This window comes from Cantharellus anzutake (assembly GCF_015039405.1).
Source record: "Cantharellus anzutake strain C23 chromosome Unknown EI90scaffold_11, whole genome shotgun sequence".
In the NCBI taxonomy this organism is placed as follows: Eukaryota; Fungi; Basidiomycota; class Agaricomycetes; order Cantharellales; family Hydnaceae; genus Cantharellus; species Cantharellus anzutake.
In genome coordinates, this window is record NW_024066961.1 from 996,898 (window position 1) to 1,022,351 (window position 25,454).

General features: G+C 49.8%; 13 protein-coding genes across 13 annotated transcripts; 11 read left to right on the forward strand and 2 right to left on the reverse strand.

Annotated features, from left to right (window-relative positions):
- Positions 1 to 18: 18 nt before the first annotated feature.
- EI90DRAFT_3046032 (P-loop containing nucleoside triphosphate hydrolase protein) lies at positions 19 to 3,203 on the forward strand. Its single transcript, XM_039059447.1, has 11 exons — positions 19 to 125; positions 179 to 371; positions 424 to 1,071; positions 1,122 to 1,286; positions 1,339 to 1,538; positions 1,591 to 2,018; positions 2,071 to 2,182; positions 2,234 to 2,426; positions 2,477 to 2,546; positions 2,599 to 2,615; positions 2,667 to 3,203. Exons 1-11 carry the CDS (start codon positions 54 to 56, stop codon positions 2,780 to 2,782), a joined length of 2,214 nt encoding a protein of 737 aa, XP_038919327.1. The 5' UTR covers positions 19 to 53; the 3' UTR covers positions 2,783 to 3,203.
- Positions 3,204 to 3,265: 62 nt separating this feature from the next.
- Positions 3,266 to 3,734, forward strand: EI90DRAFT_3119752 (uncharacterized protein; the record flags this gene model as incomplete). The annotated part of the gene is made up of 4 exons (XM_039063244.1): positions 3,266 to 3,409; positions 3,476 to 3,582; positions 3,634 to 3,656; positions 3,703 to 3,734. The coding sequence occupies 4 exons, from the start codon at positions 3,266 to 3,268 to the stop codon at positions 3,732 to 3,734; spliced, it is 306 nt and encodes a 101-aa protein (XP_038919328.1).
- Positions 3,476 to 5,594, forward strand: EI90DRAFT_3046034 (kinase-like domain-containing protein). Its single transcript, XM_039059448.1, has 6 exons — positions 3,476 to 3,582; positions 3,634 to 3,985; positions 4,035 to 4,214; positions 4,267 to 4,721; positions 4,788 to 5,121; positions 5,184 to 5,594. Exons 2-6 carry the CDS (start codon positions 3,944 to 3,946, stop codon positions 5,523 to 5,525), a joined length of 1,353 nt encoding a protein of 450 aa, XP_038919329.1. The 5' UTR covers positions 3,476 to 3,582; positions 3,634 to 3,943; the 3' UTR covers positions 5,526 to 5,594.
- Positions 5,595 to 6,586: 992 nt separating this feature from the next.
- On the forward strand, positions 6,587 to 7,986 carry EI90DRAFT_2911838 (SAC3/GANP/Nin1/mts3/eIF-3 p25 family-domain-containing protein; the record flags this gene model as incomplete). Its single annotated transcript, XM_039054435.1, has 4 exons — positions 6,587 to 6,901; positions 6,955 to 7,068; positions 7,117 to 7,354; positions 7,406 to 7,986. The coding sequence occupies 4 exons, from the start codon at positions 6,587 to 6,589 to the stop codon at positions 7,984 to 7,986; spliced, it is 1,248 nt and encodes a 415-aa protein (XP_038919330.1).
- A 1,750-nt stretch (positions 7,987 to 9,736) lies between these two features.
- On the forward strand, positions 9,737 to 11,094 carry EI90DRAFT_184015 (uncharacterized protein). Its single transcript, XM_039052256.1, has 6 exons — positions 9,737 to 9,885; positions 9,940 to 10,001; positions 10,054 to 10,227; positions 10,303 to 10,412; positions 10,511 to 10,801; positions 10,877 to 11,094. Exons 2-5 carry the CDS (start codon positions 9,970 to 9,972, stop codon positions 10,798 to 10,800), a joined length of 606 nt encoding a protein of 201 aa, XP_038919331.1. The 5' UTR covers positions 9,737 to 9,885; positions 9,940 to 9,969; the 3' UTR covers position 10,801; positions 10,877 to 11,094.
- Positions 11,095 to 11,234: 140 nt separating this feature from the next.
- On the forward strand, positions 11,235 to 12,233 carry EI90DRAFT_184152 (uncharacterized protein). Its single transcript, XM_039052260.1, has 2 exons — positions 11,235 to 11,269; positions 11,322 to 12,233. Exon 2 carries the CDS (start codon positions 11,377 to 11,379, stop codon positions 11,920 to 11,922), a length of 546 nt encoding a protein of 181 aa, XP_038919332.1. The 5' UTR covers positions 11,235 to 11,269; positions 11,322 to 11,376; the 3' UTR covers positions 11,923 to 12,233.
- EI90DRAFT_3046042 (uncharacterized protein) lies at positions 11,743 to 13,572 on the forward strand. Its single transcript, XM_039059449.1, has 4 exons — positions 11,743 to 11,881; positions 11,953 to 12,287; positions 12,338 to 12,372; positions 12,406 to 13,572. The coding sequence occupies exons 2-4, from the start codon at positions 11,976 to 11,978 to the stop codon at positions 13,454 to 13,456; spliced, it is 1,398 nt and encodes a 465-aa protein (XP_038919333.1). The 5' UTR covers positions 11,743 to 11,881; positions 11,953 to 11,975; the 3' UTR covers positions 13,457 to 13,572.
- Positions 13,403 to 13,952, forward strand: EI90DRAFT_3046044 (uncharacterized protein). The gene has a single exon (XM_039059450.1). The coding sequence runs from the start codon at positions 13,735 to 13,737 to the stop codon at positions 13,942 to 13,944; it is 210 nt and encodes a 69-aa protein (XP_038919334.1). The 5' UTR covers positions 13,403 to 13,734; the 3' UTR covers positions 13,945 to 13,952.
- A 361-nt stretch (positions 13,953 to 14,313) lies between these two features.
- EI90DRAFT_185151 (uncharacterized protein) lies at positions 14,314 to 17,844 on the forward strand. Its single transcript, XM_039052264.1, has 4 exons — positions 14,314 to 14,436; positions 14,513 to 14,821; positions 14,877 to 16,199; positions 16,256 to 17,844. The coding sequence occupies exons 2-4, from the start codon at positions 14,551 to 14,553 to the stop codon at positions 17,746 to 17,748; spliced, it is 3,087 nt and encodes a 1,028-aa protein (XP_038919335.1). The 5' UTR covers positions 14,314 to 14,436; positions 14,513 to 14,550; the 3' UTR covers positions 17,749 to 17,844.
- EI90DRAFT_3046045 (Hsp70 protein-domain-containing protein) lies at positions 17,725 to 20,555 on the reverse strand. The gene is made up of 10 exons (XM_039059451.1): positions 20,299 to 20,555; positions 20,184 to 20,228; positions 20,051 to 20,128; positions 19,952 to 19,994; positions 19,740 to 19,896; positions 19,270 to 19,687; positions 18,770 to 19,223; positions 18,302 to 18,717; positions 17,983 to 18,247; positions 17,725 to 17,930 (listed from the first exon to the last, which is right to left on the reverse strand). The coding sequence occupies exons 1-10, from the start codon at positions 20,321 to 20,323 to the stop codon at positions 17,903 to 17,905; spliced, it is 1,929 nt and encodes a 642-aa protein (XP_038919336.1). The 5' UTR covers positions 20,324 to 20,555; the 3' UTR covers positions 17,725 to 17,902.
- EI90DRAFT_3279924 (regulator of Vps4 activity in the MVB pathway-domain-containing protein) lies at positions 20,480 to 21,874 on the forward strand. Its single transcript, XM_039066722.1, has 7 exons — positions 20,480 to 20,556; positions 20,615 to 20,625; positions 20,706 to 20,760; positions 20,811 to 20,977; positions 21,033 to 21,112; positions 21,167 to 21,261; positions 21,311 to 21,874. The coding sequence occupies exons 1-7, from the start codon at positions 20,527 to 20,529 to the stop codon at positions 21,734 to 21,736; spliced, it is 864 nt and encodes a 287-aa protein (XP_038919337.1). The 5' UTR covers positions 20,480 to 20,526; the 3' UTR covers positions 21,737 to 21,874.
- Positions 21,875 to 21,883: 9 nt separating this feature from the next.
- EI90DRAFT_2969118 (uncharacterized protein) lies at positions 21,884 to 23,616 on the forward strand (the record flags this gene model as incomplete). The annotated part of the gene is made up of 11 exons (XM_039055639.1): positions 21,884 to 22,031; positions 22,088 to 22,212; positions 22,270 to 22,572; positions 22,623 to 22,700; positions 22,756 to 22,848; positions 22,907 to 22,982; positions 23,034 to 23,081; positions 23,139 to 23,204; positions 23,270 to 23,355; positions 23,416 to 23,520; positions 23,583 to 23,616. Exons 1-11 carry the CDS (start codon positions 21,939 to 21,941, stop codon positions 23,614 to 23,616), a joined length of 1,107 nt encoding a protein of 368 aa, XP_038919338.1. The 5' UTR covers positions 21,884 to 21,938.
- Positions 23,617 to 23,703: 87 nt separating this feature from the next.
- EI90DRAFT_184658 (uncharacterized protein) lies at positions 23,704 to 25,251 on the reverse strand. Its single transcript, XM_039052261.1, has 6 exons — positions 25,141 to 25,251; positions 24,843 to 25,033; positions 24,768 to 24,790; positions 24,584 to 24,705; positions 24,428 to 24,528; positions 23,704 to 24,363 (listed from the first exon to the last, which is right to left on the reverse strand). The coding sequence occupies exons 2-6, from the start codon at positions 24,974 to 24,976 to the stop codon at positions 23,769 to 23,771; spliced, it is 975 nt and encodes a 324-aa protein (XP_038919339.1). The 5' UTR covers positions 24,977 to 25,033; positions 25,141 to 25,251; the 3' UTR covers positions 23,704 to 23,768.
- Positions 25,252 to 25,454: the final 203 nt, after the last annotated feature.

Below are 25,454 nucleotides of genomic sequence, written 5' to 3' on the forward strand. Positions count from 1 at the left end.
CGGAGTTTGCCGGTTTGCAAGTGGTCACGCATCTCCACCAGCAACTTGCAAGCATGAAGAAGCAGCCACTCTCGATCGAGGCACTTCTGCAGAAACAAAAAGATGAGCGTGAGGCTAACTCAAGGGTAAAGTTATTGCGTTTCTTTGGGCTGGCTATGATTGAGTGGATATTACACAGCCAAAATTCCTTACCAAAGAGGATAGGGCCAAGCTGGCAATTGAGCAACGGGTAAGGGAGGTCCAAGAACAACGAGAGCGCGAAGAGCGGCTTAGACTCGAACGAGAAGAATTCGAGAAACGTGCGGATGATTTGCGACGGCAGGAAGAGCAGCAGCGATACGGCGCCAAAGCTCCACATGGTACCCGATACAGTGTGTGCTCTTGGGTCTTTTGCACCATCATGTCGCACTGAATATTTTATAGGCGATGAGCGTCAGTCTGGAAGAAAAGATAGCAGGCGGTATGACGATCGCACTCAGAGCAATCAGTCTGCACCTCAGCGTCCTGCTTTCCAGAATGGAATCCCAACAGGCCCTCGAGCTGATAGACGCAAGACTACATCAGGCGTTTCCCAGGAATCTTCCGTGCGCCCATCACCTCCACCACCTCCGCCCTCCGGATCCGAGCTGCCGCCACCAACCGAAGAACCCTCACCAAGCGACTCCAATGCACCATTCGTTCCCCCCCTATCCGCGACTGACTTGAGTGCTATCCGCTCCCGGTATTTGGGGGTAGATAAGAAGAAGAGGAAAATAAGGAAATTGAGCGACAAAAAGTTCGTTTTTGATTGGGATGAACAAGAGGACACATTCGCCGATGCTCCTGAGCCAGTCAGTGGGTCTTCGAAGCCCGTTGGGTCAGTCATGTTTGGCCGAGGGCATTTGGCTGGTATGGACGACGGTGGAGTCCAAGAATCTATGTCGAACAACAATCGACATGCCGATCCTTTGGAACGCAGGAAAGCGAACAAAGGAGGGGGTGATGAGCGTCACTGGTCAGAGAAGTCTCTGGAGGAAATGAGAGATCGTGACTGGCGCATCTTCCGGGAAGACTTTAGCATAGCTACTCGAGGTGCGCCATCTCCAGCTGTCTGGCAGTCCAGTGTAACATTGTTCCCGCAGGTGGTCATATTCCGCTCCCACTTCGGTCATGGAAGGAGTCCAAGCTTCCCCTTGAGATATTGGAAATAATTGACACCGTTGGTTACAAAGAGCCTTCGCCAATTCAAAGGCAGGCTATCCCGATCGGACTCCAGTGTCGTGATTTAATCGGCATAGCTGAGACTGGTTAGTGCTTTTGATCCATCGGAAGTCATTTTTTGACGCTATTGGGTGCAAGGGTCTGGAAAAACTGCAGCCTTTGTTCTGCCAATGCTCGTGTACATTCAGCATCTCCCTCACTTCACCGACGAAAATCGACATCTAGGACCATATGCCTTGATTCTTGCACCAACACGTGAACTGGCACAGCAAATAGAAACTGAGTCGCGCAAATTCGCAGCACCGCTTGGTTTCAGATGTGTTTCTATCGTTGGTGGAGTACGTATCTTGCACTCACCTTACGACTAGGTGCTAACTGACTATTTCTCAGCGAGCTGTGGAAGAACAGCAATTCAATTTGCGCGAAGGCGCAGAGATCATCATCGCCACACCTGGCCGTTTGAAAGATGTCATTGATCGACACGTTTTGGTCCTTTCGCAATGCAGATATGTTGTTATGGACGAAGCTGATAGAATGGTACATCTTGGGTTTGAGGCAGATCTCACTTTCATTCTTGACTCACTGCCCGCGGATGCCATCGGACCGAGTGAGAACGGAATGGACGTTGACGCCACACTGGGACAGCAGGGAAAGACGCGAGTCACGACTTTGTTCTCAGCAACCATGCCCCCAGCTGTGGAGAGACTTTCGAGAAAGTACCTGCGGCGGCCTGCAGTCATCACAATTGGCGAGGCTGGCCGAGCTGTCGACACTGTGGAGCAGCGCGTTGAATTGATTAGTGGAGATGAAAAGAAGAAGTAAGTACTGGCAAATTTTGACATCGACATGTGTTTGAATTCATCCTCGTAGGCAACGAATGATTGATATCTTGAATAATGGAGGATTCTCGCCGCCTATGATCGTCTTTGTCAATCAGAAGAAAACCGCAGATATGGTTGCTAGGGATATTTCTCGCGCTGGTGTATGTCAATTTCCCAAGGACCTCGCCTCTTAATGCTCATACTTCATGTAGTGGAGCACATCTACTCTACACTCAGGGAAGAACCAGGAGCAGCGTGAAGCAGCGCTGGCCGCATTACGGGGCGGCGAAGCAGATGTTCTAGTGGCGACTGATCTAGCTGGACGAGGCATCGACGTCCAAGACGTGTCATTAGTCATCAACTATCAGATGGCCGGGACAATTGAGGCATATGTTCACCGGATCGGTAAGTCTGACAACTTGAAAGGAGACCTCTTCTTACTTTCTACACCTCAGGTCGTACTGGCCGCGCTGGAAAAACTGGTGTTGCAATTACGTTCCTAACAAATGATGATGACGAAGTCATGTGAGCACACTATCTTTTCTTCCACCCGTCTACTCACCCCCGTTTGTTCCAGGTATGATCTCAAGAATGGTAAGATCCTTTTCAGCTCATAGCTGCACGACGACTAATTACCGCACTCAGAAATCGCAAAGAGCCCGATATCCAAGGTCCCACCCGAATTGGCCAGGCATGAAGCCGCCCAGCAGAGGGTTACCCGAGAAATGAAAAGAAAGCGTGAGGGAGACGACCAAGGCTGATCATCGCGTTGCCCTGTGTTGCCTTGCGAGATAGATTAGACTGGACCCTCGGGGTGTGTCTGTAGTTGCTGCGGGCAGTGTAAGGTATCTATCTGTGTGCCATCTCATTATGCCGTCGGCGTCATTAACTGCTCGTGCTCCCGTGGTAATTATATCTATTATTTTTCTGCTTCTCTTGTCTCCTGCGCGGGAATTCCGCAAGTCCGAAACTGCCTCTCTATTTCCCTATGAGAGAGATCCTAGACTGAGATCCGCGGTCGAGTAAGTGTCTAAATTTCTTATGATGCGGTTGGGTAGCGGTGGTGTCAAAGATTTGTTTGTTTGTTTTGGCGTATTTGTTAAGAGTTATCCACATCCCTCATTCACTCCTTTCGAATCTAGCAGAGTAGACATATCCATATCCACGCGTCACCCCCACTCGTAATTTTGCATACTTGTTCTTGTCATAAATGGCTCGTACCAAGGTGGGGATATGTTGGGGTAATGCCTACATGCGTTTGGACGCATTTCATTTTGGTGGAAGAGGTGGACTTACCATTGATTCGCCAGCAAACTGCCCGCAAGTCAGCTGGAGGAAAGGCTCCTCGTAAGCAGCCCTCTACCAAGCAAGCTAAGAAGAGTACCAGTGTAGGTCATCTCAGCCTGTGTAAACGAGTTAACGCGAGCTGGGGGTGATGCGCCCTTGTTCCACAGGCTGCTGCCGGCGGTGTGAAGAAACCTCATCGTTTCCGTCCGGGCACTGTTGCCCTTCGTGAAATCAGGAAGTATCAGAAGTCCACAGAGCGCAAACTTCCCATTATGTGGGTTGTTGGTTATTTGTACTGTTCCATAATCTGACCATTCGGATCCAGTCAGCCTAAGGATTTGGCTCTTGGTGCGTTAACTATTCTAAGATTGCTTATTCTCATATGTCCCACTAGCTCGACGATTGCGCGGGGAGAGGACTGCCTGAGGACACCATGGGACGCGCGCTTTGGTTCATTGTTTTTGTTGTCTCGGTTTGTATATTAAACCATTCCTATAGTACTTGTGCAATTGAATCTGTCACGAATCTAACTTTTGTTGCTTCATCAGCTTTGAGGCTGAGCAGAGGACCTGATTAGAACTTGTTACGTGATTCGTTGCAGTGGCAATCGACCCAGTGGGGGAGCGGTACCTGCGATGAGCTTTGACAGTGATGATCTTAATGGTCGGTCTGGTGATGTGAGTATAAGTCATCGTATTTTGTACCTGACTGATATATCTATCGCAGAAAAAGTTCCTGGCAGATGGGGTACAATCGACTGTCTATCGGGAGCCGGATGCTTCAGGATCTAGCAATCGGGACGGTTGGATAGCTGTTAAGATTGTCTCATTCCATGCGCAGAACTCCGTTCGACCTCATAACATCGTGCGAGAGCATCAGTTCCTGGCAGGGTTAGATCATCCTAATGTATGTTGTTATCGTTCAGGATGTGTCGTGCCCTGACACGAAGTCACCATAGATCATCCGTCCTTTCGATTTCTACAGGAATGATGACTTGCAGCAATACGAGCTCCGCATGCCAATCATCCCTCTTTCCCTCGATGTACTACTTGACTCACCCCATTTCATTCCATCTGCTCCTGTTGTGGACATCCCACTTCCAGAACCGCCTTTCATCTCAATTTCGTCCGGAAAGCAAGACACCTTCATAATTCTTGCGAAGTCTATTATGTTCCAACTTGTTTCAGCCATCGCTTATTTACATGGTCTTGAACCCGCCATTGCTCATCGAGACATCAAGCCTGGAAATGTACTTATTGACGACACCGGCTGTATCAAGCTCATCGACTTTGGCATTGCGTGGGATGGAGAATTGCGCCACCTCGGGGTTAACTTGCATGGGAATAAGCATGATTCTCCATATCAACACAAGGCCGAGACTGCAGACTCGATGTGCTGCCAAGTTGGGAGTAGGTGCGTGAAGCGGGCTTCGGTTTTTCGTCTGACAATGAATGAATGGATGAACGATTCCGCCACTAGTGTTCATCGCGCTCCCGAACTCTTGTTTTCCCCTGATACATATAATGCTCCCGCGACAGATCTCTGGAGTCTAGGCGTCACCTTCGCTGAATTTTTCACTCCTCTCCGCCTTATAATTGAGGTTGACTGGGATGACGAAGACGAAACTAGCAACCGGGGTGATGGAGACGGCACTCTAGAGAAGTGTTCCTCTCTCATTATCCCTGAAAGACCTATCCCTAGTCAATCTACTCACTGGTGCCGAGAATCGTTATTTGATGGCTCCCGTGGCGAGCTTGGTCTTATTTGGAGCATTTTCCGAATACGCGGCACGCCGAATCCGACTACTTGGCCGGTAGGTACTTCGGTTGCCTAAATTGCCCATAATTGCCCTTCACACCCTCCCTGTCCGATCAGGACCTTGAAAAACTTCCTAGTGCTAAGGCGATGGCCTTTCGGGAGACGCAGCCAATCGAACTCGCTTCAGTTCTACCAAACCTTCCTGAGCCAACTGATAGCAGGTCGTTCATACTGGACATGCTTGAGCGTCTCTTGGTATATGATGGATCATCGAGGATAACTGCTCGCGACCTGCTATCCCATCCCTTTTTGGCCAACACAACAGTCCCGTTGTTGTTCCCTGCGGACTACATGAGTGCAACTTCTCATCCAGATGCGTCCTATGTTAGGGATGGGATGTCAATGAGAGATATTTTGCAGCCCGGAATCGAATCGGCTTGGGAGGCCATGGGATTGTGACAGGCTTCAGTAATTGTCTACCATCTGACTCCATTGTAAGGGAAATACATCGACTTATAGCCTTTTCTGGGGCAGGTGTCCTGCGATCCTTGATCAGCCCGCGCTCTAGTGAGAACATCCAAACGATCGCTAGCCTAAGACAGCTTTTTAGCTACGAGTTACTTCGCTCCAAGCTCTGCGATTCTGGAATGGCAAGATGAGCTTGCGCAACCCCGGGCCGACCTAGTTCTTAGAGCCTTGAGCAGATTCTCAACTGTTGATTTCGCCGGCGGGCTGAACAGTCAAGCATACGTTGATATCATGCACAGGAACTGATGATCAGATGAACCGAGAGCGGGCCGTATGGGGGATCAACCTGGGTGGGTTGACAGTAAAGCTAGTAGTTATGAAATGATTGCTTTTGCTGAGTCTATCAGTGTATCCAACGGATTTGACCCTAAATGCTGGCCCCTATCATCCGATCCAGGTTCGTGCGCCAGCTCGTAGAGCAACTATGCATGAAATTCCATCAAAGTTGGGTGAACCTAGGACACTTGACGCACGACTAAGCGCCTGCGTATCTAGCTATCTCAGTCCCGTTGTACGTGAACTAGAATTGATATTCAGCTGGCGGTGTTCCCGCTGGTGTACAAATATATATTAGCTACAATTGTTTAGACACAAGAACTTAGACTCACCTCAGCCCCGCTGTAGGTGAACCGAGGAGAAGCCGTAACCAAGCCCTACAGCCAAGCGCACTACGAATGCGCGAGCAATCCAAAGAAGGAAATCATAGACACTGCAAAACTCAACATCAACAAACGTGAGTTGGCCACAGCGCATATTCCAGGAAATCTAACATATTTGGAACCGTTCTAAGAAAGAAAAATCTCAAACCCCCCCCCCCAAAAAAAAAAAATACCGATGCAAAACGAAAATCGATTCACGTGCTTCGGTGTCAAATTACCAAATTTGTTCCAATTAATTCAACAACTACACCTTTGAGCCATTGTCCAAGGACTCCAGCCTCTCTCCATAGCCCACAAGTCTCCCTTACGAGGAGACATTTGCCATAATTACGCATGAGCAGCGTAAATGGTGCAGCCACAGCAAGATTGGCTCGATTCAGCGGTGTTGAGAGCGAGAATCGATATGAGAATGTGTGCCAGTCGCAACTGCTTCAGTCTTTGTGGCGGACATTGACCCGATATCTACAGCTTAAGAAAGACCGGGAGGCGGCGAGGGCAAAGGCTATCAGGGATGGACTGATACCTGATCCAAATCGTAAGACGCGGTTAGAGGAAGCCTTCAACCTCGTTGGCACATGTGAAGATATGTGCCCAGAATTTGAACGGGAACAACGAGAGTATCAGCGTGCAGTCGATAAATGGGAACTGGTACGTTGCATGCATCAGACAATGTTTCGTTCCAGAAATAGCATAATTTGAAGAACCCTGTGACGAGAAGGATTGACCCCAAACGCGCTGTTAAAACGTTCCACCGCCCCGCTGCTGGCGACGAAACACCATTGCCCTCGGATGTTCGCCCACCCCATGTACTAAAAGTGAGTGTGTACTATAGCTTTGATTGGTGCATAATTGATATTCTTTAGATGACACTGGACTATTTGATCCATGACCTTTTGGAGTCCAACTCTCTCGAAGCGACACATCATTTTCTTCGCGATCGAACCCGCTCAATAAGGCAGGATTTCACGCTACAGCATGAGAATGGCCTAATTGCAATCGAATGCCATGAAAGAATAGCTCGATTGCACATTCTTTCCTTGCATGAGATGCGCGGTGTACAAGACTTTACCGAGCACATGGAGATGGAACAATTAAGAAAAGGTATTTTATTAGCTCAGTGATGTACACGTTATTTCAGTGCACCCTTTATAGTTTTGCAATCAATTGTTGAATTCTACGACGATTCCCGCTATTCCAACACACTCCCGCCAAATGAACCTGAGTTCCGCGCATATCATCTTCTAGCACATATTCGTGACCCCGATGTAGCACGCCAGTTAGAACGACAACCTGCCCACATCTTAGACTCTCCGATTGTTCAAGTCGCGTTAGATTTACGATCGTTGGCCCAGCGGAACAACATAACGAGTTCACGGCGTGCAGCTAACACAGAGGCCACGCAGAACTTTTTTTCGAGATTATTTGCTACAATTAGGCAGCCGCAAGTGTCATTCATGATGGCTTGTTTAATGGAGTATCACTTTGCAGATATCCGCAAGGGTGCCTTGAAAGCTATGAAGTCCTCATTCCGCGAAGCACACAAGGCCTTCCCTATCGGCACCTTGACTGAGATGCTAGGTTTTGATGATGAGACTCAAACCGCGTCTTTTGCCTCTGCTTGCAGACTTGAGTTAGTGCTAGATCCTGCATCTGCAATGCCTGTGGGCGTCAAACTTCATTCGAAGGCGCTCTTTGACGGTAAGCTCTCTGCTAGGGCTTTAGGTTGCATCTGACCAGCAATTTAGACCTCGTTGCGATTGAAACTACAAAATCTACAACTGTCGTTACTTCCAAACGCCAAGGGTATTCCGACTCTGACATTGTTGACGGGAAGCTGTTAATCGTGAACAGAGAATGCCATACGCCAGTGCCACCTCCCACTTCACCCTTATCGCGGAAATCATCCATTGTTAAGCATTCCAACGATACACCAACCTCCCTCGTCCCTCCCCAATCTTCTGCTTTCATACCAGCTTCACGCGATTCTGCGAGCACATCCCAGTCACTTCTATCCGATGGCATCCAGAGGCGATCCTCAATGGTCCAGAGGAACATCCCTCCTGTATTTGCCAGCGGACTCTCCAAGCCGTCAATTCTTAATACAAATTTCACCCGATCCCCCTCATCATCCCCTTTGTCATCCCCTTTGAAACTAACTACCGACGCCTTTTTATCTCCCGGCCCCCAAGCTCAAGCCATGCAGTCCCATGTTTCAGCACCTGCTCATCCTTCACGTCTCACTTTATCCCCTGTCTCCACCCCCCCCACGAGGAAGCGAAGTTCCTTATTCAGGTCAAATTCCGTACTTATTGGTATCACGGACTCTCCTATTAATCCGCAGTCCCCCATTCCATTACCCACGGCTGATAAGTCTCCACAGTTGCAAGGCGAGATTTTTGTTGAGGAGCGCTACGAGGACTCCCCGATTGACGCCGAGATCGACACACTCAGTGAAATGACGCTCTTGATGATGACGACTGCATGGGCAGCTATGGAAGTGAGAAATGCCATAGCTGACCAGAAGCTGCGCATGTCGACCCTTCAACATGCGTTGTCGTGTTGGATAAGGAGGACGGCGGAGCTCGTTCACTCCCACAACCACACCCAGAGAGGACGCGCCGCCCTTCGAGAAATGATGCGAAATGCAAATTGGGAGCTGAGAGATGGAGATGTATCCCCAACTCGGGCTCGGTCTTCCCTGCCTACGCCATTGATCCAACAACCTGTAATCGATGATCAATATGCAGCGTCGTTAGCCTTGGTTCGTTGACTACCCCTAGTGCAATGAGATTCATTCTTATCCGTCCTAGTCTGATGCCCGTAGAACGAAACTCTGGAGTCGTGGTTCCTTTGTTACTATCATCAAGAACCACCTCAAACTGACATCCCCCGTGGATGCTCGCACCTGCCATATATGGCTTAGGACAGCCAGTGGTGAAGTCCTAGACTCCACAGCCCAATGGTTGAGGAGAAAACTCGATATACATGGTCACGGTCATGATAGACGTCTGAAAGGTCTCGCCGTTAGATCCATTGGATCTACTAACCCATCCGCAGTTGGTGGTCGAGTGCGCTCTCACCTTTATGCCGCTTAATTCACCAAGTGCTGAATTATTTACGGAATAGAACTCCCCAAGCAACCCCGCAATCATCATTTTCGAAGTTTCGCGTTCGTTTGGCACTGTCACAGCTTCTGAAATGTGGGTTTGCAGTGCGGTTTGCAGTGCGAAACCGTCATCGAATCCTTCATTTTGACGTCTCAATCCTAGGGCCTCAAATTGGCGGTCGGAATTGCCTCGCCTTCTGGAAACTATCAACACGATCCTCCCTGGCTTTCAGCATATGTCAGCACTGATCCTAGTCTTCTGGGTGCCGAAGGGTTCCGATCCCACCGTGTTCCGGTCACAAGCTCGGGCTGCAGTAAGCACCGTTACTTGTTGTATAGGCAACTTCTCAATCTGATTTACAGGTAGCAGATTCCATGACTCAGCAAGCCATTGTACAAAAGGTTAGAGCGTGGTGCTTGCTTGCGCTGGCGTCGGCAGCTTCCGCCGATTCTCAGTTCGAGGATTGCATCGGGTCACTGGAATTCGATGCCCATGTCCAGCAACTCCCGATCCCCAACATTGAGGGTGTGTATGCAGTTGTCCTAATGTCCCTGCATTTCTGATATCAAGTTCATGTAGATGTAATCGATCCATTCTTTGGGGCTTGGAATGCCGCTCTTAATTCGGGCATGTCTAAGATTGTGCGTGATAATGAAGGTCGGAAGACGTTGCATTTTCTCAATCCCACACAAGGCTCCTAATTCCGTCCCTAGTATCACCGAAAGGTTTCGCAATTTTATTCGACTACGCGATAACGGCCTTGAATGAGCTTGTCCAAGTGTCGTGGAAAATCAGGTTCGGTACGCCGCCCGAGATCGCCCTACAAGTGCCATCACTCCATCGAAAATTGGAAAGGCATAACCCAGAGTAAGTTGTCAAAAAGGTCACATGTGAGGAAAAGCTAGAGATTGATTCCATTGTTGGTTCTACTGCGTGGAGTAGCGGATTGTATTCCCTCTTGTTGGAATACTTCCATTTGCCAGCGTTGGAAGCCTACCCTGTCGTGGAATCATTTACTGCGGAGTTGAAGCATCACGCGCACTACCCTCCACGTGAGCATTCATTCCATTGCCACACGATCGCCGAAGTTCATTCGGCTATTGGCAATTCTTTAAGCTCGTGCTGATCCCACATTTCACATTTGATATAGCGGTGCTCTTGAGCAGTGTGCTACGACGGTTGGGGGACGCTGTGGTGTTAGAAGTCCTGTTGAACGCTGAGATGGCCGAGGACACAGTCACTTTGCTGAACCGGGGTGATAATCCCACTGAGGAGACAGAACAAGCGCTGATGAAGTTCAAGAATGATCTCGACACCAGGACCAGGCAGATACCGCGGGCAACAGAATCCGATTGGGAGCGTGCTACTGACGTGCGTTCAACAGACCAAAGCGCCAGTGAGATTGGGCGAAAGAGGGCACTCGGAAAGAACCAGGATTAACGTGAGATTGCCTGTTTTAGCCTATCTTCAACTCAGTTTCAATGAAGCTTATTGTCATTCATATTCATTTTCTTAGGCGCCAGGGCAGCCCTGACGTCAAGCGCTCCCGACCAGATCTCAACCGAGGAGGTCCAGTTCGGTCACCTGTAAGCCCACTTGCATTGCTTAAGACGGTGCAGGAAGTGCGGGCACGACATTTTCCAGCTAGGGCATCTGCAAAACCGTGACCTATCTGCTATCTGCTGCGCATGCAAATAATATATTTTTCCATCTTCATTTCGAACACATGTCATTTTAGCATAGCTATCGCTGTGTACTTTTGGATAATGCCGTGCTCCATTCATTTTCTCTTCCGAATGTCCATGAACCTAAGGGATTGCCCGTAGGATGCGGTGTTGGTTCCCATCAGACATTTTCTGGTTGGCGTTTGTGAGATGGAAAGACTAGCCGGCCGGCTGTGAGCCCTTCGGTTCCCTTTTAGCTTGCTTTTGGGCTGGTAATGAATTCTGATGCACTTTTAGGGTTTGGCAAGAGATTTGCGAGCTTTCGTCCTAATTGCTCTTTTACACCTCTCCCATGGCGACAATTGATGATCATTTACTCAGGGTGCGCTTACTCCTAGCGCGCGTCAATCCATCCGCAGCCTTCCGCTCGCCCGACAACTCCATTCTTAGGCGAGCTTTATGGGATCTTTATTCTATTCTTGAGGGACCTCTCCAGAAAGAGATGTACGAGATTTGGAAGCTTTGTAATGCACCTGCCAAGTTTTCTCAAGGCCTCGCTCGTTTGTCTGCCTTTCTGGAGGCACATCCATCATCTTCTCCGTCTGGACCAACATCCATGGCCCTCGCGCCATCAGCCGGTGATCATCTCGCATCTTTGGGCGCTCAGTCCTCGTCTCTGCCTGAAAACACTACCGCAGCACCGGTTTCCAGGGAAGAATTCCTGCCATCACGCTCCCCGATAGTGTCGAGACATCCAGACTCGCTCACCGTCTCGCTTCGACGTGGTGAATCTCCTACAAATGGCTTACGCCGTTTACTCCGTAACGAGCGTTTATCACAGATAGGGGATTATCCAGGTAAGTTCCGCGTTTTCTTTGGCTTATTGTTTCATTTGTAGCGTGTTATATTGAGGCGCGAACAACTAAAGGATCAGAACCGATATCCTTGACCATGTCGCTCCCAATCCAGGCCGACCTTCCCGCTGCCGAAGGCGACGAGAACCAATCAATGTTTCATCAACGTCCGCGTGCCATTACATCTGCAGCGGTGCATGGCATTCTCTCAGATTTGCCCGCGATAGAGCACGTTCCTACTGGCGCCCCCTGGGAGGTTCGCCGGCCGCAGGGCCGATTTGAGCCGCATGTTTCTCAACCGCCCGCTGTGCGCGAGACTTCTCTTCCGAATGTGTATTCTCTTCAAGCATTTCAGTCCCACCCTCTATCATCGACTCTGACTGGTGCAACTACAGGGGGATCTCAATTGGTGCCTCCCCGGAACAACCACCCCGACTACGTCGAACCGTGCCCGCACAGGGATCCAGCTCGACACGTCGTAAGCCAGGAATCTTGTAACCTTCAATATTGGTGCACTGATCGGCAAGCATCCTAGCACAACGCCCAGGGTTTATTTCATCAGGCTCGTCTCCCTTGCCGATAGGTGCTCCACCGCTGAGGTCCCAATCATCCCAAAAAGCAAGTCGCTCGCCATTCCCTCAGGTGCTGTCACGAGCCTTCTCTGAGCCGCCTCCGCAGCAGTCGGGACTGACCCACGTCGGGCAGTTGGCGCATCCAGATGCGATGGGCCGTTATACTCATTCCGAAAGTGAGCGACATATGTTTCAACAGACGGCCAGCTCCAACAGAGGCGTGCCTGTTAGCCTCCCGAATGTGGCGGCCAACCTCCCTTTGTGTTCCATGCACCCACAGCAGCGTTCAGATGACCCAGGTAGTTTGAGCAAGACTGTCTCGTCGGCATCTACATCACCAAGTTCAGCATCAAAATATTGGACCCCATCGGAGCACCCCCACTACAACTCGTTTCCAGCTGCCAGTTTGCTCTCCCCTGCCTCCACTAGAGTCACAGTCGACATCGAGCCACCCCAATTCCTTCGTTCAGCGCCTCTCGCTCCCCATGCAGACCCGGCGCTCCAAACAGCAATAATGCCGTCTTCAGCTAGATCTGAGTTATTTCGTGCCCTCTCAATTGAGGGGGTGGATCCTTCTCTCGAGGCTTCTCAAAGCCCGTTAGGACCAATTGGTAGTCCGTTTATCCCTCCAGCCCCTATCGAACGCCGACCAATGGAGCGTGAGACGTTCCGTCAGCGGATTCCATACTCTTCCCAACTGCCTGCAACTACGACTCCATCATATCATTCGTCTTTAATACAACGCGCTGAGGGCGACCCTGATGCTCACCGGTATCCAAGCCCTGGGGATTTGACGTCAAGCGGCCGGTTTGCTGGCGCCACTGGGTCCTCCACTCCCTCGCTGTCGAGGCCTCTCTCTTTTGCCCCACCAGTCTCCTCTGTCGATCCATTCCAGCTGGAAGCTATTGGACATTTGAATGAGGCCATGACCCAACTTGAACTGCAGGACGTAGCCACAGGTTATGCCGAGTTTGTGAAAAATGATAATGACAAGGGAGCCGCATGAGAGATACCCGGCAGGTCCATTTTGATGTAGCAAATCTTCAAACATTTACAGTCATGAGCCTCGTAATCTAAGGCTTGTTTCGATTATCCGATCAAATTAAGGTATTGATTCTCACGTCTTCGGGTCGTCACCGGGTTGCACAAGAGCTTCGTATCGTGGATTGCATGTGTTCAGCCGTAGAATACAATATTAGACTAGGACTCCCTATCTGTTCTGTGCATCAGTCCGACAATCGCGTGCCAGTATGAGCTTGCGTCGTCCCGAGTTCGAGGGTGCCAATGGTCTCCGTGTCGAAGTTCCTTGCCGCGAGAGTGCCTATGGCCATCGAGCTCCAAAGCCACACTCAAAATACAGAGGAATGCTGTTGTTGCGCTCTGGCTATTGGTCAATTCACTCGAGCAGCAGGTAATATATGTTTTATTCCTATTTATCCGAACTCGTCGCTGCTCCACTCTTCACTCCTTTGTAAGCGTTCGATTATTATGTAATGGTGTTGTCTTATATTGTTATGACAGCCGAATATGTGGTCAAGAACGATAATTTTAATGGCGGCGTGGGAAAGGGCGTTGCCCGATGCAAAGCTACTCTGTATGTAACTCGGGTCCTCAACCTCAAATGGGCTTCATTTCCCACAATTATCCCGTCCGCCATTTCTTGCCCATCTCCTTGTTTTCAACACGTTATGCAATGTTTAGAGGGTACCAAAAGATTTCATTCTCTCACCCAAAATACCTACATAAGGAAAATAAAAAAGCGGGGAACTTGCCGGTCAGGCGGTCTCCGCCAGCAATATTGAAAAAAGGTACAAATTACAGCCGAAGCACTGAGGCTCTGGGCCTGAGCGGCTTTACGCTGTGCCGCGGGAGGATCCGGCCGGCTCATTGTGATGCCAGGCGCTTAAGAACTTCAATCTCTGCAGGTTTACATCGACAATGTCACAGCCAGCCCTGTCCGCTGTAGCGTCTCTTGCAACTCAAAGGGTGAATGCCTCCGCACGGCCTACGAGAAACGATGATCTTAAACTGCGCACGGCAATGTGGGATCTTCATAACCAAGTCCCCAACAACGCAGAGATTTTCGATATCTGGCAGGCGATGAACTCAGCGAAACGAGATGCCACGAAGTTTGAGCAGGCCTTTGCACGTTTGCTGAAGTTTTTGCAGTCTTCCGGCGTACCCAATATCACAACGTCGCTTTCTCCCAAAACTGTTGAGGCATTTTATGGTGTTAGGACGAGCTCAGGGCAGCAGGAGCGTGCGGTTAATATGAACTCTAGTTCTCGTTCCGCGGTTATGGCTTCTGGTCCAAGGGTCTCCCTGCCCCCCCAGCGTAGTCCCCTCGCTGAAAGTCCACCGGTGGTTTCAGGTATAAGGAAGCAAATTTGCCCATTTATCCGTCGCAATCTGATACGTTTCTGCAGCGAATGCAGTGGCTCAGCCCATTGTGTCTCAAGAAGAATATCTTTTCGAGAGGACTAATCCTGCGGAATTGAGCGATCAAGCGCCTGAGGCTGATGCCTTACCGCCATACATTCCGATTCCTGTAGAGCCCTCTCACTCAGTCGATGACCGTCTAATGGCTGGGGCACAGGGTTCTTCTCCACTTGGCAATCATATAGTTGATGTTTCCGATAATCCTTATACCTCTTCTTCTGGTCTCAACATTGCCGCATCCAACTCTAATCCCGCTGATCAGTCACCTCCCAATCAACACCTTGAATTGGGTGATTCTGCACCACCCGGATACCAGTTGCTACCAGAAGTTGGAGAGACGTCCCACACGAGACGTCCATCCGAAGGTGGAATTCACGCCACATATAGGCAAGAATCCATCTCGGTGGCGATGACCGCGACACCAGCGCGATCTGCTTCATCGGGTCCGACGAGTTCTGGGACTGTTTCTGAGCGGGTCGTTAGCCCAAATCGGCTGTCTCATCCCGGACAGTCATCGCCTCGGCCTAATCCGACCATCCATGCAGAGCCTTTGATCTCCTCTTCAGGACGCAGCTCTCTTCCAAATGGCTCGAATTCTGTCCAAAGTCCCGTGCGAGGAGCTGCGAGCTTCTATGCAAATACTGGGTCTCATAGCTCCGTTCTCTTTCAGTCACATCAGGGTTTGGTTCCTAGCTTTGAAATGCCTGGAGGAACTACTGGGAACCGCCCCCCGCACCACCCTTCAGGCACCATATCGGGTTCGTCCCAAGCCCAAACTATTCAGGCAGCAGGGTCCCAGCATGCTCCCGTCTCTTCAAATCATGTAACCCAGAATCATAGCCAGCCGGTATCGCCTCACTCGGGCTATCAAAACGGAGCGATGCGATCTGCTGCTCACCCCGGAGGCGCTGTATCTGGTACTGCATTTACAACTGCCACTCTCCCGAACCAGCCTGCAATCTCAAATGTATCTTCTCCATCCATTCTGACCCCTACTGCTGGGGACAGTGGCCTTTCTCATCCTTCGTTGCCTCATCATTCCAGCACCTTGCCTCCGTCCTTGGATTTGAACCAGATTCCAACTCATACTCCATCGGCATTGCCACAGTCAGCGCAGACGCAAGGCATGGTGCCTCAGCATGCGGCAGCGCCAGCAGCCATGAACGTCCGGCAACCCCCCCATACTGCGCAGGCCCGTATGCCCCCCCATCATGCAAATTCGATGCCCGCGCCAACCCAAGCGAGCCAAACTAGCTATCAGAGTCTTGGTGGACAGCCAGGAAGCTATCAAACCCCTCAATATGCTTCACGTAAGGATATAGTTTTTTTTGTTCGTTTGTGACTATTGGCTGACTGAGAGCGATAGCTTCTGCTATAAATATGGGCCCACAAAATACTGCAGCCTCCGGAAGCCCATTATCATATAGCACAACAACTCAACAAACATCTTCGACCTTGTCCCCTGCTTCTCCCAGCTTTTCGACTCATTCCGAACCATTGGCTCAGCACCAGAATATGTATTCTGGTGGGGCCCCCCACAGTGCACCGATGCATCTCGGTGCGCCTGGTAGTACAAGTCCTAACAATGCTTCAGCAGCCCATCCTCAACCATTCTCTGCTCCACCAGGGTCTCAAAATCTGCCTCTCCCTGAGGTGCAGTCCAGCCACCCTCCCTCGGCACAGGGACAAGCTGCGTCATATTATCAAGGGCATCCTAGTCTGAACACATCTCAAAACCCGTTAACATTTGGGACTAACCGCCCTCCTGGAGTGTCCTCACCTCCTTCCGCCATTCCTAACAATAATGTGCACCCAAACATCCCAGCTCCTTCCCAAGCACAGAACTATCTGAATTCGGTCGAGGGTGGTTCATTTTACCATCAAGGGCCCGCATATTCTACTACCCCCAACACTGGTGCAATAGGTAACCATGCCCCACACCATTCGAATACATATCCGGGCCCCCAGCAAACGCCGCAGTCAATGTATTCGAATGGAGCCGTGTTCCCTCCCACAGCTCCGCATTTGCCGCAGGGTGCTGCCTACCCATCTGCGCAAAACCAGCAACCCATTAATAAACCGCCGGTGTCCAGTCAAGTTAACTCTCAGGCACAGCCGAGCTCGGGCTATATGCCCAACAATGCGGCATCTCCTCAACAGTCCGGACAAGGAGGCCCATCGATTGGTCAGATCCTTCAAACAGCGTACGGCGCTTACAACAAATATCATCAGCAGGCGCAGCCGAACTCGGGCTATAAGCCCAACAATGCGGCACCCTCTGGACAAGGAGGGGCCGCATCGGCTATTCAGCTCCTTCAAACAGCGTACGGCGTTTACAACAAATATCAGCAGCAGGCGCAGCCGAACTCGGGCTATAAGCCCAACAATGCGGCATCCTCTGGACAAGGAGGGGCCGCATCGGCTATTCAGCTCCTTCAAACAGCGTACGGCGTCTACAACAAGCATCAGCAGCAGCAGCAGCATCAGCACCAACAGCAACAACAACATCACCAGCACCAGCACCAGCAGCACTATCAGCATCATAGCAATCACAGCAACAATAATGGCGACAATTCCGGCGGATCAGGCACCGATGCCTTCGGCTATGGGCTTTATGGCGACCCCTCTCAGATCCAACTCGACGACCAAAATCAGGGGACTACCGACCAGATGACTGATATGTTTAACCAGATGAATCTTGGGGGCGACCCGAATGGCGGAACTGACTACTCATTTGATTTCAATGCTTCTTTCACGGACAACTTCGACTTTGGAGGCATGATGCAGAATTTCTCAGATTTCTCATCCAACGTCGACTTTTCGGGAGGTGGGCTATTCGACGGCTCGGATTCTTATTAATTTTCGGAATTTCATTGGCAACAATCGGTCTTGGGGTGTATCAGTGTTAAAAAAAACTTTTGTACAACATGGTGTCTGTATGGGGACTGCAAGATGTATTGGGAATAATTTGTCTGAGAGCCAGCATGCTATTCAGAGTGACTGGTAATATGTATTACGCCCCAAAATCATGCAATAGATTGCTGCGCCAGGATGTCAGCAGGCTGTGTGATCAAAGGGGTCCCAATCACTTACTTGCATAGAGCTTTGAGCTCCTTCAGCTTGTCCACATACACAGAAGAGGAAGTAAGGCCGGCCGCCGCATCTCGTCGAACGAAGTCAAGACCATCGACGCTGGCCTCATTCAGCTTCAAGGAAGCATGTCGAAGGCCGAGGGCATACGCCTCGAGATCTTCACGTGCAGTGTCCCTTTGGGGGATGATGGGGACCGGATCCGCACTACCTGAGGGCCGTGGTTGCGGAAATCCGGGTGGGGGAGACATAGCACGCTCTGCATATCCTACAGGAATGCATCTGAGCCCCCAACCGTGTGGCCACACAATTATCTACGCACCTCTCACAAAGTTTGGCTCTGCAATGACGGCCAATGGAGCGTACAACGATGAATCTCCGAATTTCTTGCTCCAGTCATACGAAATCACCTCATGGCTCAGATGATATGAAAACTCGCGAGCAGTGGCTCGGTGGGCGGCGATGATCGTGATTTCATGGTTGTGGTCGATCTCGACTCTTACGTCCACGGTATTGGCGCCTCCAATACCGGAACCCTTCGGTGCGGGGGGTATGTCATTGATATCAAGAACGGTGAGAAGAGTATTATCCGCTGCTTTTGCCCGGTCGCCCTCGTACACCTTTATAATGAATCGTGTCTGACCATCGAGACCGGTTGCGAACGATTTCGTGCTTTTGGTGGGTATTGTTATATTTCGGGGAATGATTGGCGTAAAAGCTCCGCCAAGGGTTTCAACTCTAGATTCCGGTATCAAGAGAAGTGACTGAAAAGAATATAGGATCTGCTCACCCGATGGCGGTGTTGGCGACCTCCAAGGCTAAGAATTGCTCAGTCGGAGCATCGTCTTGGGGCTCATCAGGGGCTGGTCCACTTAGGATGGATGCACCCAAAGAAGCAAGCTGAGGAGTGTCTTGCAGCTTCTCTGCGTCGCGCCCGAACCAACCAGATACTTTATCCACCACGGCGGGCATTTTCGACGACCCACCAATCAGAAGAACCTTTAGAATGTCCTTCTTTTCCAACTTGGCCCCTTTTAGAGCTGAGTCGAAGGTGTCCGTCATGGAAACAAACAGATCAGTGCATATTGTTTCCAGCTTATTTCTTGAAATGTCCGACTGATAGTCAAAACCCCCAGGTAGTGCGTCGATTTCGACCGATGTGACCAGTTGCGATGAGAGTTCTCGTTTGGCACGCTCGCATGCACTACGCAAACGCCGTAGGGATGGTTGGTCCTGGCGGAGATCTGAAAATGTTCAGCTGAGTGTCCTAAGAACTAACTCCACACCTACCTATCCCAAGTTTCCGATGAATGTCGCCAAGAAGCATATCCAGGAGGCGCAGATCAATCATATCCCCCCCAATTTCAGGGTTGCCTTTTACACTTTTGAATTCCGCGATTCCTTCCCATATGTTGGCAATGGCTACCTGCAGTGAGCCCGCTCCGAAGTCAACAAGGGCGACGTTGTAGTCGTCTTGGCCTGCGGCCCGATGCTGGAATGCGTATGCGGTGAGAATGGCGCTTGCTTCGTAAGGCAACCGCAGAATATTGAGATTCGCTGCCTTCACTGCACGTTTGAGGGCCTCCCGCTGCGCTGTCCTGTAATATACGGGGATAGTGACGACGGCGTTTGACACTGGCTTTCGCAAGTAGAGCTCGGCGGATCGCTTGAATTCAGCGAAAAGCCTGGTGGCGGCTTCTTCAAGTGACTAGACAGATGCTGAAGGGAAACTGATGCAGGAGCTAATAGACGTGGCTTACTATCAATGGGGTCGGGGTGCCATCCCTTTGCTGATACGTCAGCTTGATGAATGGGATATTCCCGTTATCAACAATTTTGTACTGGATTGCAGTGGCGAAACTGTTGACTAGTGGGTCATTGAACTTTCTCCCAAGGATTGTCTTCAACGACGTCACACTAGAGAAGGCTATCGTCAACAAACAGGTAACGATACGAAATATCCACGACTGACGTGTTAGTTGGGTTCGTAGAGGCAGTATCTTTGGCAGAATCGCCTGCGTCCGATAGATGGAATGAGAAGAGATAACATGGGCGATTGGGAATGGCATACCAACAACAATTTTGCTCAGAGAGTCCCAACTAACAAAGGAGGCTGTCCTGTTATTCCCGTATTCGTTCGGGATGATCTCTAGCGCGATCGATGAGCCCCGTGCGTCTGCCGACGTGACGGTCGATGTAGTCACCTGGTTTGCCGCCTCTGAAAATCGATATCGCGCTAGTTGATGTCCCTAATTAATGGTGGAGGAGGGGTCTATGCTCAGGATGACTTCGGTGAATAATGAGCAGGAACCAACGGACCGAAATCAATACCGATGGACGCCATGGTTCTTCAACGACTGTCTTTCGTCCAACCTAATATTTCAAAAAAAGAACGCCAAACTCGGCAAAACACACGCAATAGGGAAAATGCAACGCGTTGGTGGTGCTTCAGGCCCATGGTACATATGGAGACTGCCGTGTCCGCGCTTACTGTGTTCATTCAATCTACGGCGTTCATCGGTCTCGCTCAAAGAGTAGGAGGGCAACATGCCACTATGGAATCCAGTCAGAACTAAAGTGAGGAAAGGATGACACCTTGTGATCACATTGCGGTCTCAAGATAAATTCAATGCAGGTGCACCTCCGGTGAGCAGTCATTGTGTTGGGCTCGGCGCTCCTTTGCCATTTCGTCCGAGCTGGAAGTGAATGGGGATCGGTCCGCACAGGATGGCAATTCAGCGCCTTCAAACCCTCAAAGAGAAGAAAGAGGCACTAGCTAAGGCAAGTTCATCCCCTGGGTGACGATCAAGGGTGGTCACCTCTAAACCAAGGTTGCTCGAAGGGATATCGCCACGCTCATCGAGCGCAAAAAGCTCGAGACTGCTCGAATTAAAGTGGAAACAATCATCCATGACGATACCTACATCGAACTTTTGGAGGTTCTAGAGTTATATTCAGAAATCTTATTAGCGCGGTTCGGGCTCTTGGAAAATGGCAGGTGAGAGTTGATATGTCCCCGGTCAATTGGGGGGTATTAACGCATACACGGATAGTGGTTTTCGGGAGCCCGATCCAAGCATCAGCGAGGTAATCATTGGGATTGTCCATTCTGCCCATCGGACAGAGATTAAAGGTTTGATGATTCAACGTTATGTTGTAGTCTGCTCCACCTATCACTGAATTTAAGAGCTCCATTTCGTGCGAGAATCGCTCATGACCAGGTTTGGAAGGGATTGGTCGGTTAATGTGATGGAAAACAAAGATTCCTGTGTCTCGACAAGAGTGAGTCTTGCTCATCAAGTGGACAGCAACTGCTCATGGGCTTGTGAAGATTACTGGGAAGCTGAAAACAGAGACACCACCTTCATCACTTGTCGATGCATACCTTGGCACCATTGCTGAAGGGTACGGGCTTCCTTGGACGTTTACGGTGCCGCCGAATGCTGCTCCCGGAGCTGAAGCTTTGTCAGACTTGAACCACGATCAACCTCCGGAAATCGTGTTGGGGGCAGTAGCCCGCAATGACCAGAGCTCATCGGATAAAGGCGACCCTTCCGTGAAACCTGCGCGCCATATCTTGCCGAAAGCTTCTACCACAGCAGGTCCAGAGTCAAACAAGTCTACTACTTTCCCCTCGCCTCCAAAGCAACCTCCCCCCTATTCGAGCAGTGTGAAATCTAACGGACGTGGTGATGACGATGGCGATGACAATGATGATCTCTTGAGGCGGTTCGAAGCTTTGAAGACACGTCATTAGCAATTTCTGCATCTACCCCTCCATTCTGTCATGTAATTCTTGTACAATTAACGATTAGCAGTAAGGAGGTTGTGTAGTTAGCATTGGGGACAGACATAGTGATGTCATGAGGGAGCAATTGAATTAATTTCAATCTGGCGCCGACCGGGTCGGGATCCGGGTTAAGCGGTCGGGACTGTGCTTCTTGCTTGCTCTGCACATTATGGACCAGACAATCAGCTCGCTACCCGTTGTTGACCTAGACATATTTTTGAAGGAAATCAACTCCCCTGAAGCCAGGCAGCAAGCACAGAACGTGAGCTCTTTCGCACTCCTTTAGTCCATCTCGGCCGAACTACTTCGTGTTGTTAGACTGCTGATGCGCTGGTACGGTATGGAGCACTTGTAGTGAAGGATTCAAGAGTAACCGAAGCAGACAACGAGCAATTCCTGGATTTGTTGGAGGATTATTTTGCGCAACCTCAGGAGGAATTGAAGTTCGTGCTCTTGTTGTGCAGGAGGAATTGGTTTGTTTACGTTGGTTCCGTTCTCAGGCGAGACGAGCGCCAAGAATATGGGTACCAAGTCGGCGTCACTCTTGAGAACACGGAACGGCCAAAATGTGCTTCGGACGACTCATGCCTCAAAGTCATCGAAAAGCTCGCACCTTCGGAACGTCCACTGGATATTTTAGGGCATAACGCAGACCCCAAATGCCGATTTTTCTGGAAGATGCAAACCTCTCCGCCATACGAGACAAAGTTTCCTTCCCTTAATATGCCCAACGTGGTTCCCCGCCATTTTGCGGATGTTTGGCAAACGAGATTAGAGACTTGGGGAAAAGCCATGAAGCAAGCGTAAGTCGTGACCACACTAACGATGGCGTTCATTATCAATCTTTTGGCAGCGTCGAAGGTGTGGCACAAATGGCAGCTATTGGCTTGGGTCTGGATCAAAACATCTTTACTGACGCGGGAAGATACGGGTGCGAAAATGCACCTGAACAATTTTTTCCACCGTCGTTGAAACAGCCAATGTAGCCCTCATTTATTAGCTCCAACGGCCTCCGATTTGGGTCGCTACGGGGAGAAAGACACCATCCTGGCTGGTTTCCATACAGATTTGAATTTTTTGTGTGTTTTCCATGTTAGACGTTGAATCTGTCTCGACTCTGATACTGAACATCTTTAGAACTATTCATGGTCGGTCCAGGTATCCTGGTCTTCATATTTGGGCGCGCAACACAGGCAATCGAATTGCTGTCAAGGTGGAATCATTTAATTGCAGCATTTCTAGCATCAAATAATCTTTGCCTTAGGTCCCACCAGGGCAGTATTTACTCGTACAGGCTGGGAAGCAGCTGGAGGTGCTTCGTACTCGGGCTCTGTGATCATTGAAGTAGCGGCTCATAAGTTCTTGACAGCACATCACTGGAGGTTTCATCAAAGCTGGCTATCATGAGGTTGTTGTCAACCAAGCAACAATAACGGTGCGATCCAAATGTTCGCATTTTTCTCCGGCCTTGACTCACGGGATGGTGACACTTTCTCACAGGCTGTGGAGCGAACCCGACGGGAACGCCCTGAACGCCCTCTGATACGTATCTCGAGCACTTTCTTCTGGCACCTATCTTCTGATTAGTAAGGGAAAAGTGGCTAATGGCCTGAGTTGAATCTTCTGAACCCGAAACTGCATATTAGTGAACTCGCGCCGATAGAGAGCCTGAAATCCGTTGCAGAATTAGGGGCCAAGGATGAGGAACTCCAGATATATCCACCTATGCTGGTTGGGCAACAAGTCCAGAAGTACGTCCGCTTCCTCGTTTCCTAGGAAATCCGTTCGATCACTGATGGTACAAATCACTCAGCGAGTTGAAGCACATCGCACTATTGGTTCAATAGCCTGGCTTCTTCCCTGGTGTTGACACCTTCCTGGTGACATTCTTTCTATTGGAATAAATTATGCTGTTACACGAATGCGAACAAACATATTACATAAATATACAAGCGAAGGACTCGGAGAGAGGTGAATACTAATAGGCAAACATATAAATTTAGGGATGCTCTCCCATCCACAACTTATGAATGGTAGCCCAATACGTTTTAGGGTCCATTCGCATGTGGTTGACATGAGTGCATTGTTCATTGCGCTTTGCGATGATTGTCTTGACACCAGCCTTCTTGGCGTCTTCGATGTGACTCTCTACGTCTTTCGCAGGTACGAGTTCGTCCAGCGTGGAGTAGAAAAAGACTCTCGGAGCATCTAAAGGGAATAATTTGGGGTCTAGTAGTTGCATGCGCATCTGTTCGAAGTATTGAACCCTAGGGTATTGGTATCCAAACAGGTTAAAGAGTGGTCCGAGAATAATGGCATCGAGGTATGGTAGTTTCACGAGGTAATGGGTGAGTCCAAATGGGATATAGGTGGCTTTGCGGAGCCAAAGATTCTTGATCCGAATAGATAAAGCGAGATACATCACGTTGAAAGAGGGAAGACCAGGGCAAGAGTCGAAGACGAATGATGGACCAGAAGTGGGGGAGGTAGATTCGCATGAGTCGGATGGTGAAAGTCCACAATCTCCGGAAGGAGAGCTGGAAGGGACGTGTTTTTCCAATAATTTTGTCAGTGTTACAAGCTGAAAGCAACCGCTGACGAAGGGAAACCCTTGTCAGTATGAAGTGTGCGAATGTCGCCTCTGCATATGTATCTCACCCGTTGGACATGGAGTGGACTAAAACTCTGGACGACGAGTCCCTGAGACTGTATATCCCGCGTGCGTGAAGTGCATCGACCACAGGCTTGAGGGTACGTCCCTAAAGATCGAAAGGATCTACGCTCTCATGTCGGAAACATGGTTGCAAAACTTACCATTAAGAACTCTGGATACCAGAATGATTTTTGATCGGAACGGACGATAATTTGGTCTGCTCCGGGATATAAGGCATGATAACCCTCAGTATACTTGTAAATATGCTTCAACTCGGCATCCACTAATTCGCGTACCCGGAATTCTGGTGAGCAAAGAGGAGACATAAAGGAATATACGACTAACACCAACTAAACACGAGAATGACCCTGACAAGATCTTTAGATCCCGTGAAGACGTAGAGCGCAATGAGAGACTTACTTTGGGCCTAGGGAAGTGTTCCTAGAAGGGGCTGCGCTGGCTACGGACAGTAGCGCATGCGATCCCATCGGGGTGAAGCGACTTGTTGCTTCTTTTCCAGCATTCATAGTTGGATAGGTACATGATCGAAACATACGCGCGATGTTAAGCACTGTAGCTCGGTGAGCCCCCTTTCCCTGGGTTCAGAATCCCTGAGTTCGAAACAATAGAAAAAAAATGAGGGACAGAGGGTAACGTTCCCCGGAAGCCTGGGAAGAAGTCCCAATAGATTGCCTTGCCTTAATAGTTGCGAGAATACCTTTATTACAGCTAACACGGAAAAAATCTACGCATCTAATTTTAACGCATATATCTGGAGGTCGGCAAACGAAGGGAGATGTCTGAGTGTCGGAAATCGGGAATCGCCGTTGCAACGCGTTACAACGCCATTTCCGTCACAACGCTTGTAACATTCGCTCAAATGTTGCAACGTTTTCAGTGTGTCATAACGTTCCCGACATGCTATAACGTTTCTGGAAGCGTTACCACATCCCAGAGACATTGCAATGCATTCTAACGATTGAGCCAACATCGTAACCCTTGTGCTCAACAGATTGTTGGCACCTTCTTCAA

Bases quoted from the DNA above. Each gene is read 5' to 3' on its own strand.
- EI90DRAFT_3046032 (XM_039059447.1), top strand. From the start codon at position 54: ATGAAGAAGCAGCCACTCTCGATCGAGGCACTTCTGCAGAAACAAAAA. The intron at 372-423 runs GTGTGTGCTCTT...AATATTTTATAG, and splicing joins TCCACATGGTACCCGATACA to GCGATGAGCGTCAGTCTGGA. The intron at 2,183-2,233 runs GTATGTCAATTT...TACTTCATGTAG, and splicing joins GGGATATTTCTCGCGCTGGT to TGGAGCACATCTACTCTACA.
- EI90DRAFT_3046034 (XM_039059448.1), top strand. From the start codon at position 3,944: ATGAGCTTTGACAGTGATGATCTTAATGGTCGGTCTGGTGAT. The intron at 3,986-4,034 runs GTGAGTATAAGT...TATCTATCGCAG, and splicing joins TTAATGGTCGGTCTGGTGAT to AAAAAGTTCCTGGCAGATGG. The intron at 4,215-4,266 runs GTATGTTGTTAT...AAGTCACCATAG, and splicing joins CAGGGTTAGATCATCCTAAT to ATCATCCGTCCTTTCGATTT.
- EI90DRAFT_184015 (XM_039052256.1), top strand. From the start codon at position 9,970: ATGCCGCTCTTAATTCGGGCATGTCTAAGATT. The intron at 10,002-10,053 runs GTGCGTGATAAT...ATCCCACACAAG, and splicing joins ATTCGGGCATGTCTAAGATT to GCTCCTAATTCCGTCCCTAG. The intron at 10,413-10,510 runs GTGAGCATTCAT...CATTTGATATAG, and splicing joins TCACGCGCACTACCCTCCAC to CGGTGCTCTTGAGCAGTGTG.
- EI90DRAFT_184152 (XM_039052260.1), top strand. From the start codon at position 11,377: ATGGCGACAATTGATGATCATTTACTCAGGGTGCGCTTACTCCTAGCG.
- EI90DRAFT_3046042 (XM_039059449.1), top strand. From the start codon at position 11,976: ATGTCGCTCCCAATCCAGGCCGACCTTCCCGCTGCCGAAGGCGACGAG. The intron at 12,288-12,337 runs GTGCCTCCCCGG...GTGCCCGCACAG, and splicing joins CTACAGGGGGATCTCAATTG to GGATCCAGCTCGACACGTCG. The intron at 12,373-12,405 runs GTAACCTTCAAT...CTGATCGGCAAG, and splicing joins CGTCGTAAGCCAGGAATCTT to CATCCTAGCACAACGCCCAG.
- EI90DRAFT_3046044 (XM_039059450.1), top strand. From the start codon at position 13,735: ATGGTCTCCGTGTCGAAGTTCCTTGCCGCGAGAGTGCCTATGGCCATC.
- EI90DRAFT_185151 (XM_039052264.1), top strand. From the start codon at position 14,551: ATGAACTCAGCGAAACGAGATGCCACGAAGTTTGAGCAGGCCTTTGCA. The intron at 14,822-14,876 runs GTATAAGGAAGC...ACGTTTCTGCAG, and splicing joins AAGTCCACCGGTGGTTTCAG to CGAATGCAGTGGCTCAGCCC. The intron at 16,200-16,255 runs GTAAGGATATAG...TGAGAGCGATAG, and splicing joins AACCCCTCAATATGCTTCAC to CTTCTGCTATAAATATGGGC.
- EI90DRAFT_3046045 (XM_039059451.1), bottom strand. From the start codon at position 20,323: ATGGCGTCCATCGGTATTGATTTCG. The intron at 20,129-20,183 runs GTGACTACATCG...CGATCGCGCTAG, and splicing joins TTTCAGAGGCGGCAAACCAG to AGATCATCCCGAACGAATAC. The intron at 19,224-19,269 runs GTAGGTGTGGAG...GAACATTTTCAG, and splicing joins TCATCGGAAACTTGGGATAG to ATCTCCGCCAGGACCAACCA.
- EI90DRAFT_3279924 (XM_039066722.1), top strand. From the start codon at position 20,527: ATGCCACTATGGAATCCAGTCAGAACTAAA. The intron at 20,978-21,032 runs GTGAGAGTTGAT...ATACACGGATAG, and splicing joins GGGCTCTTGGAAAATGGCAG to TGGTTTTCGGGAGCCCGATC. The intron at 21,113-21,166 runs GTTTGATGATTC...ACTGAATTTAAG, and splicing joins CCATCGGACAGAGATTAAAG to AGCTCCATTTCGTGCGAGAA.
- EI90DRAFT_184658 (XM_039052261.1), bottom strand. From the start codon at position 24,976: ATGTTTCGATCATGTACCTATCCAACTATGAATGCTGGAAAAGAAGCA. The intron at 24,706-24,767 runs GTTAGTCGTATA...TACGCGAATTAG, and splicing joins CATTCTCGTGTTTAGTTGGT to TGGATGCCGAGTTGAAGCAT. The intron at 24,529-24,583 runs GTAAGTTTTGCA...TTCGATCTTTAG, and splicing joins GGTATCCAGAGTTCTTAATG to GGACGTACCCTCAAGCCTGT.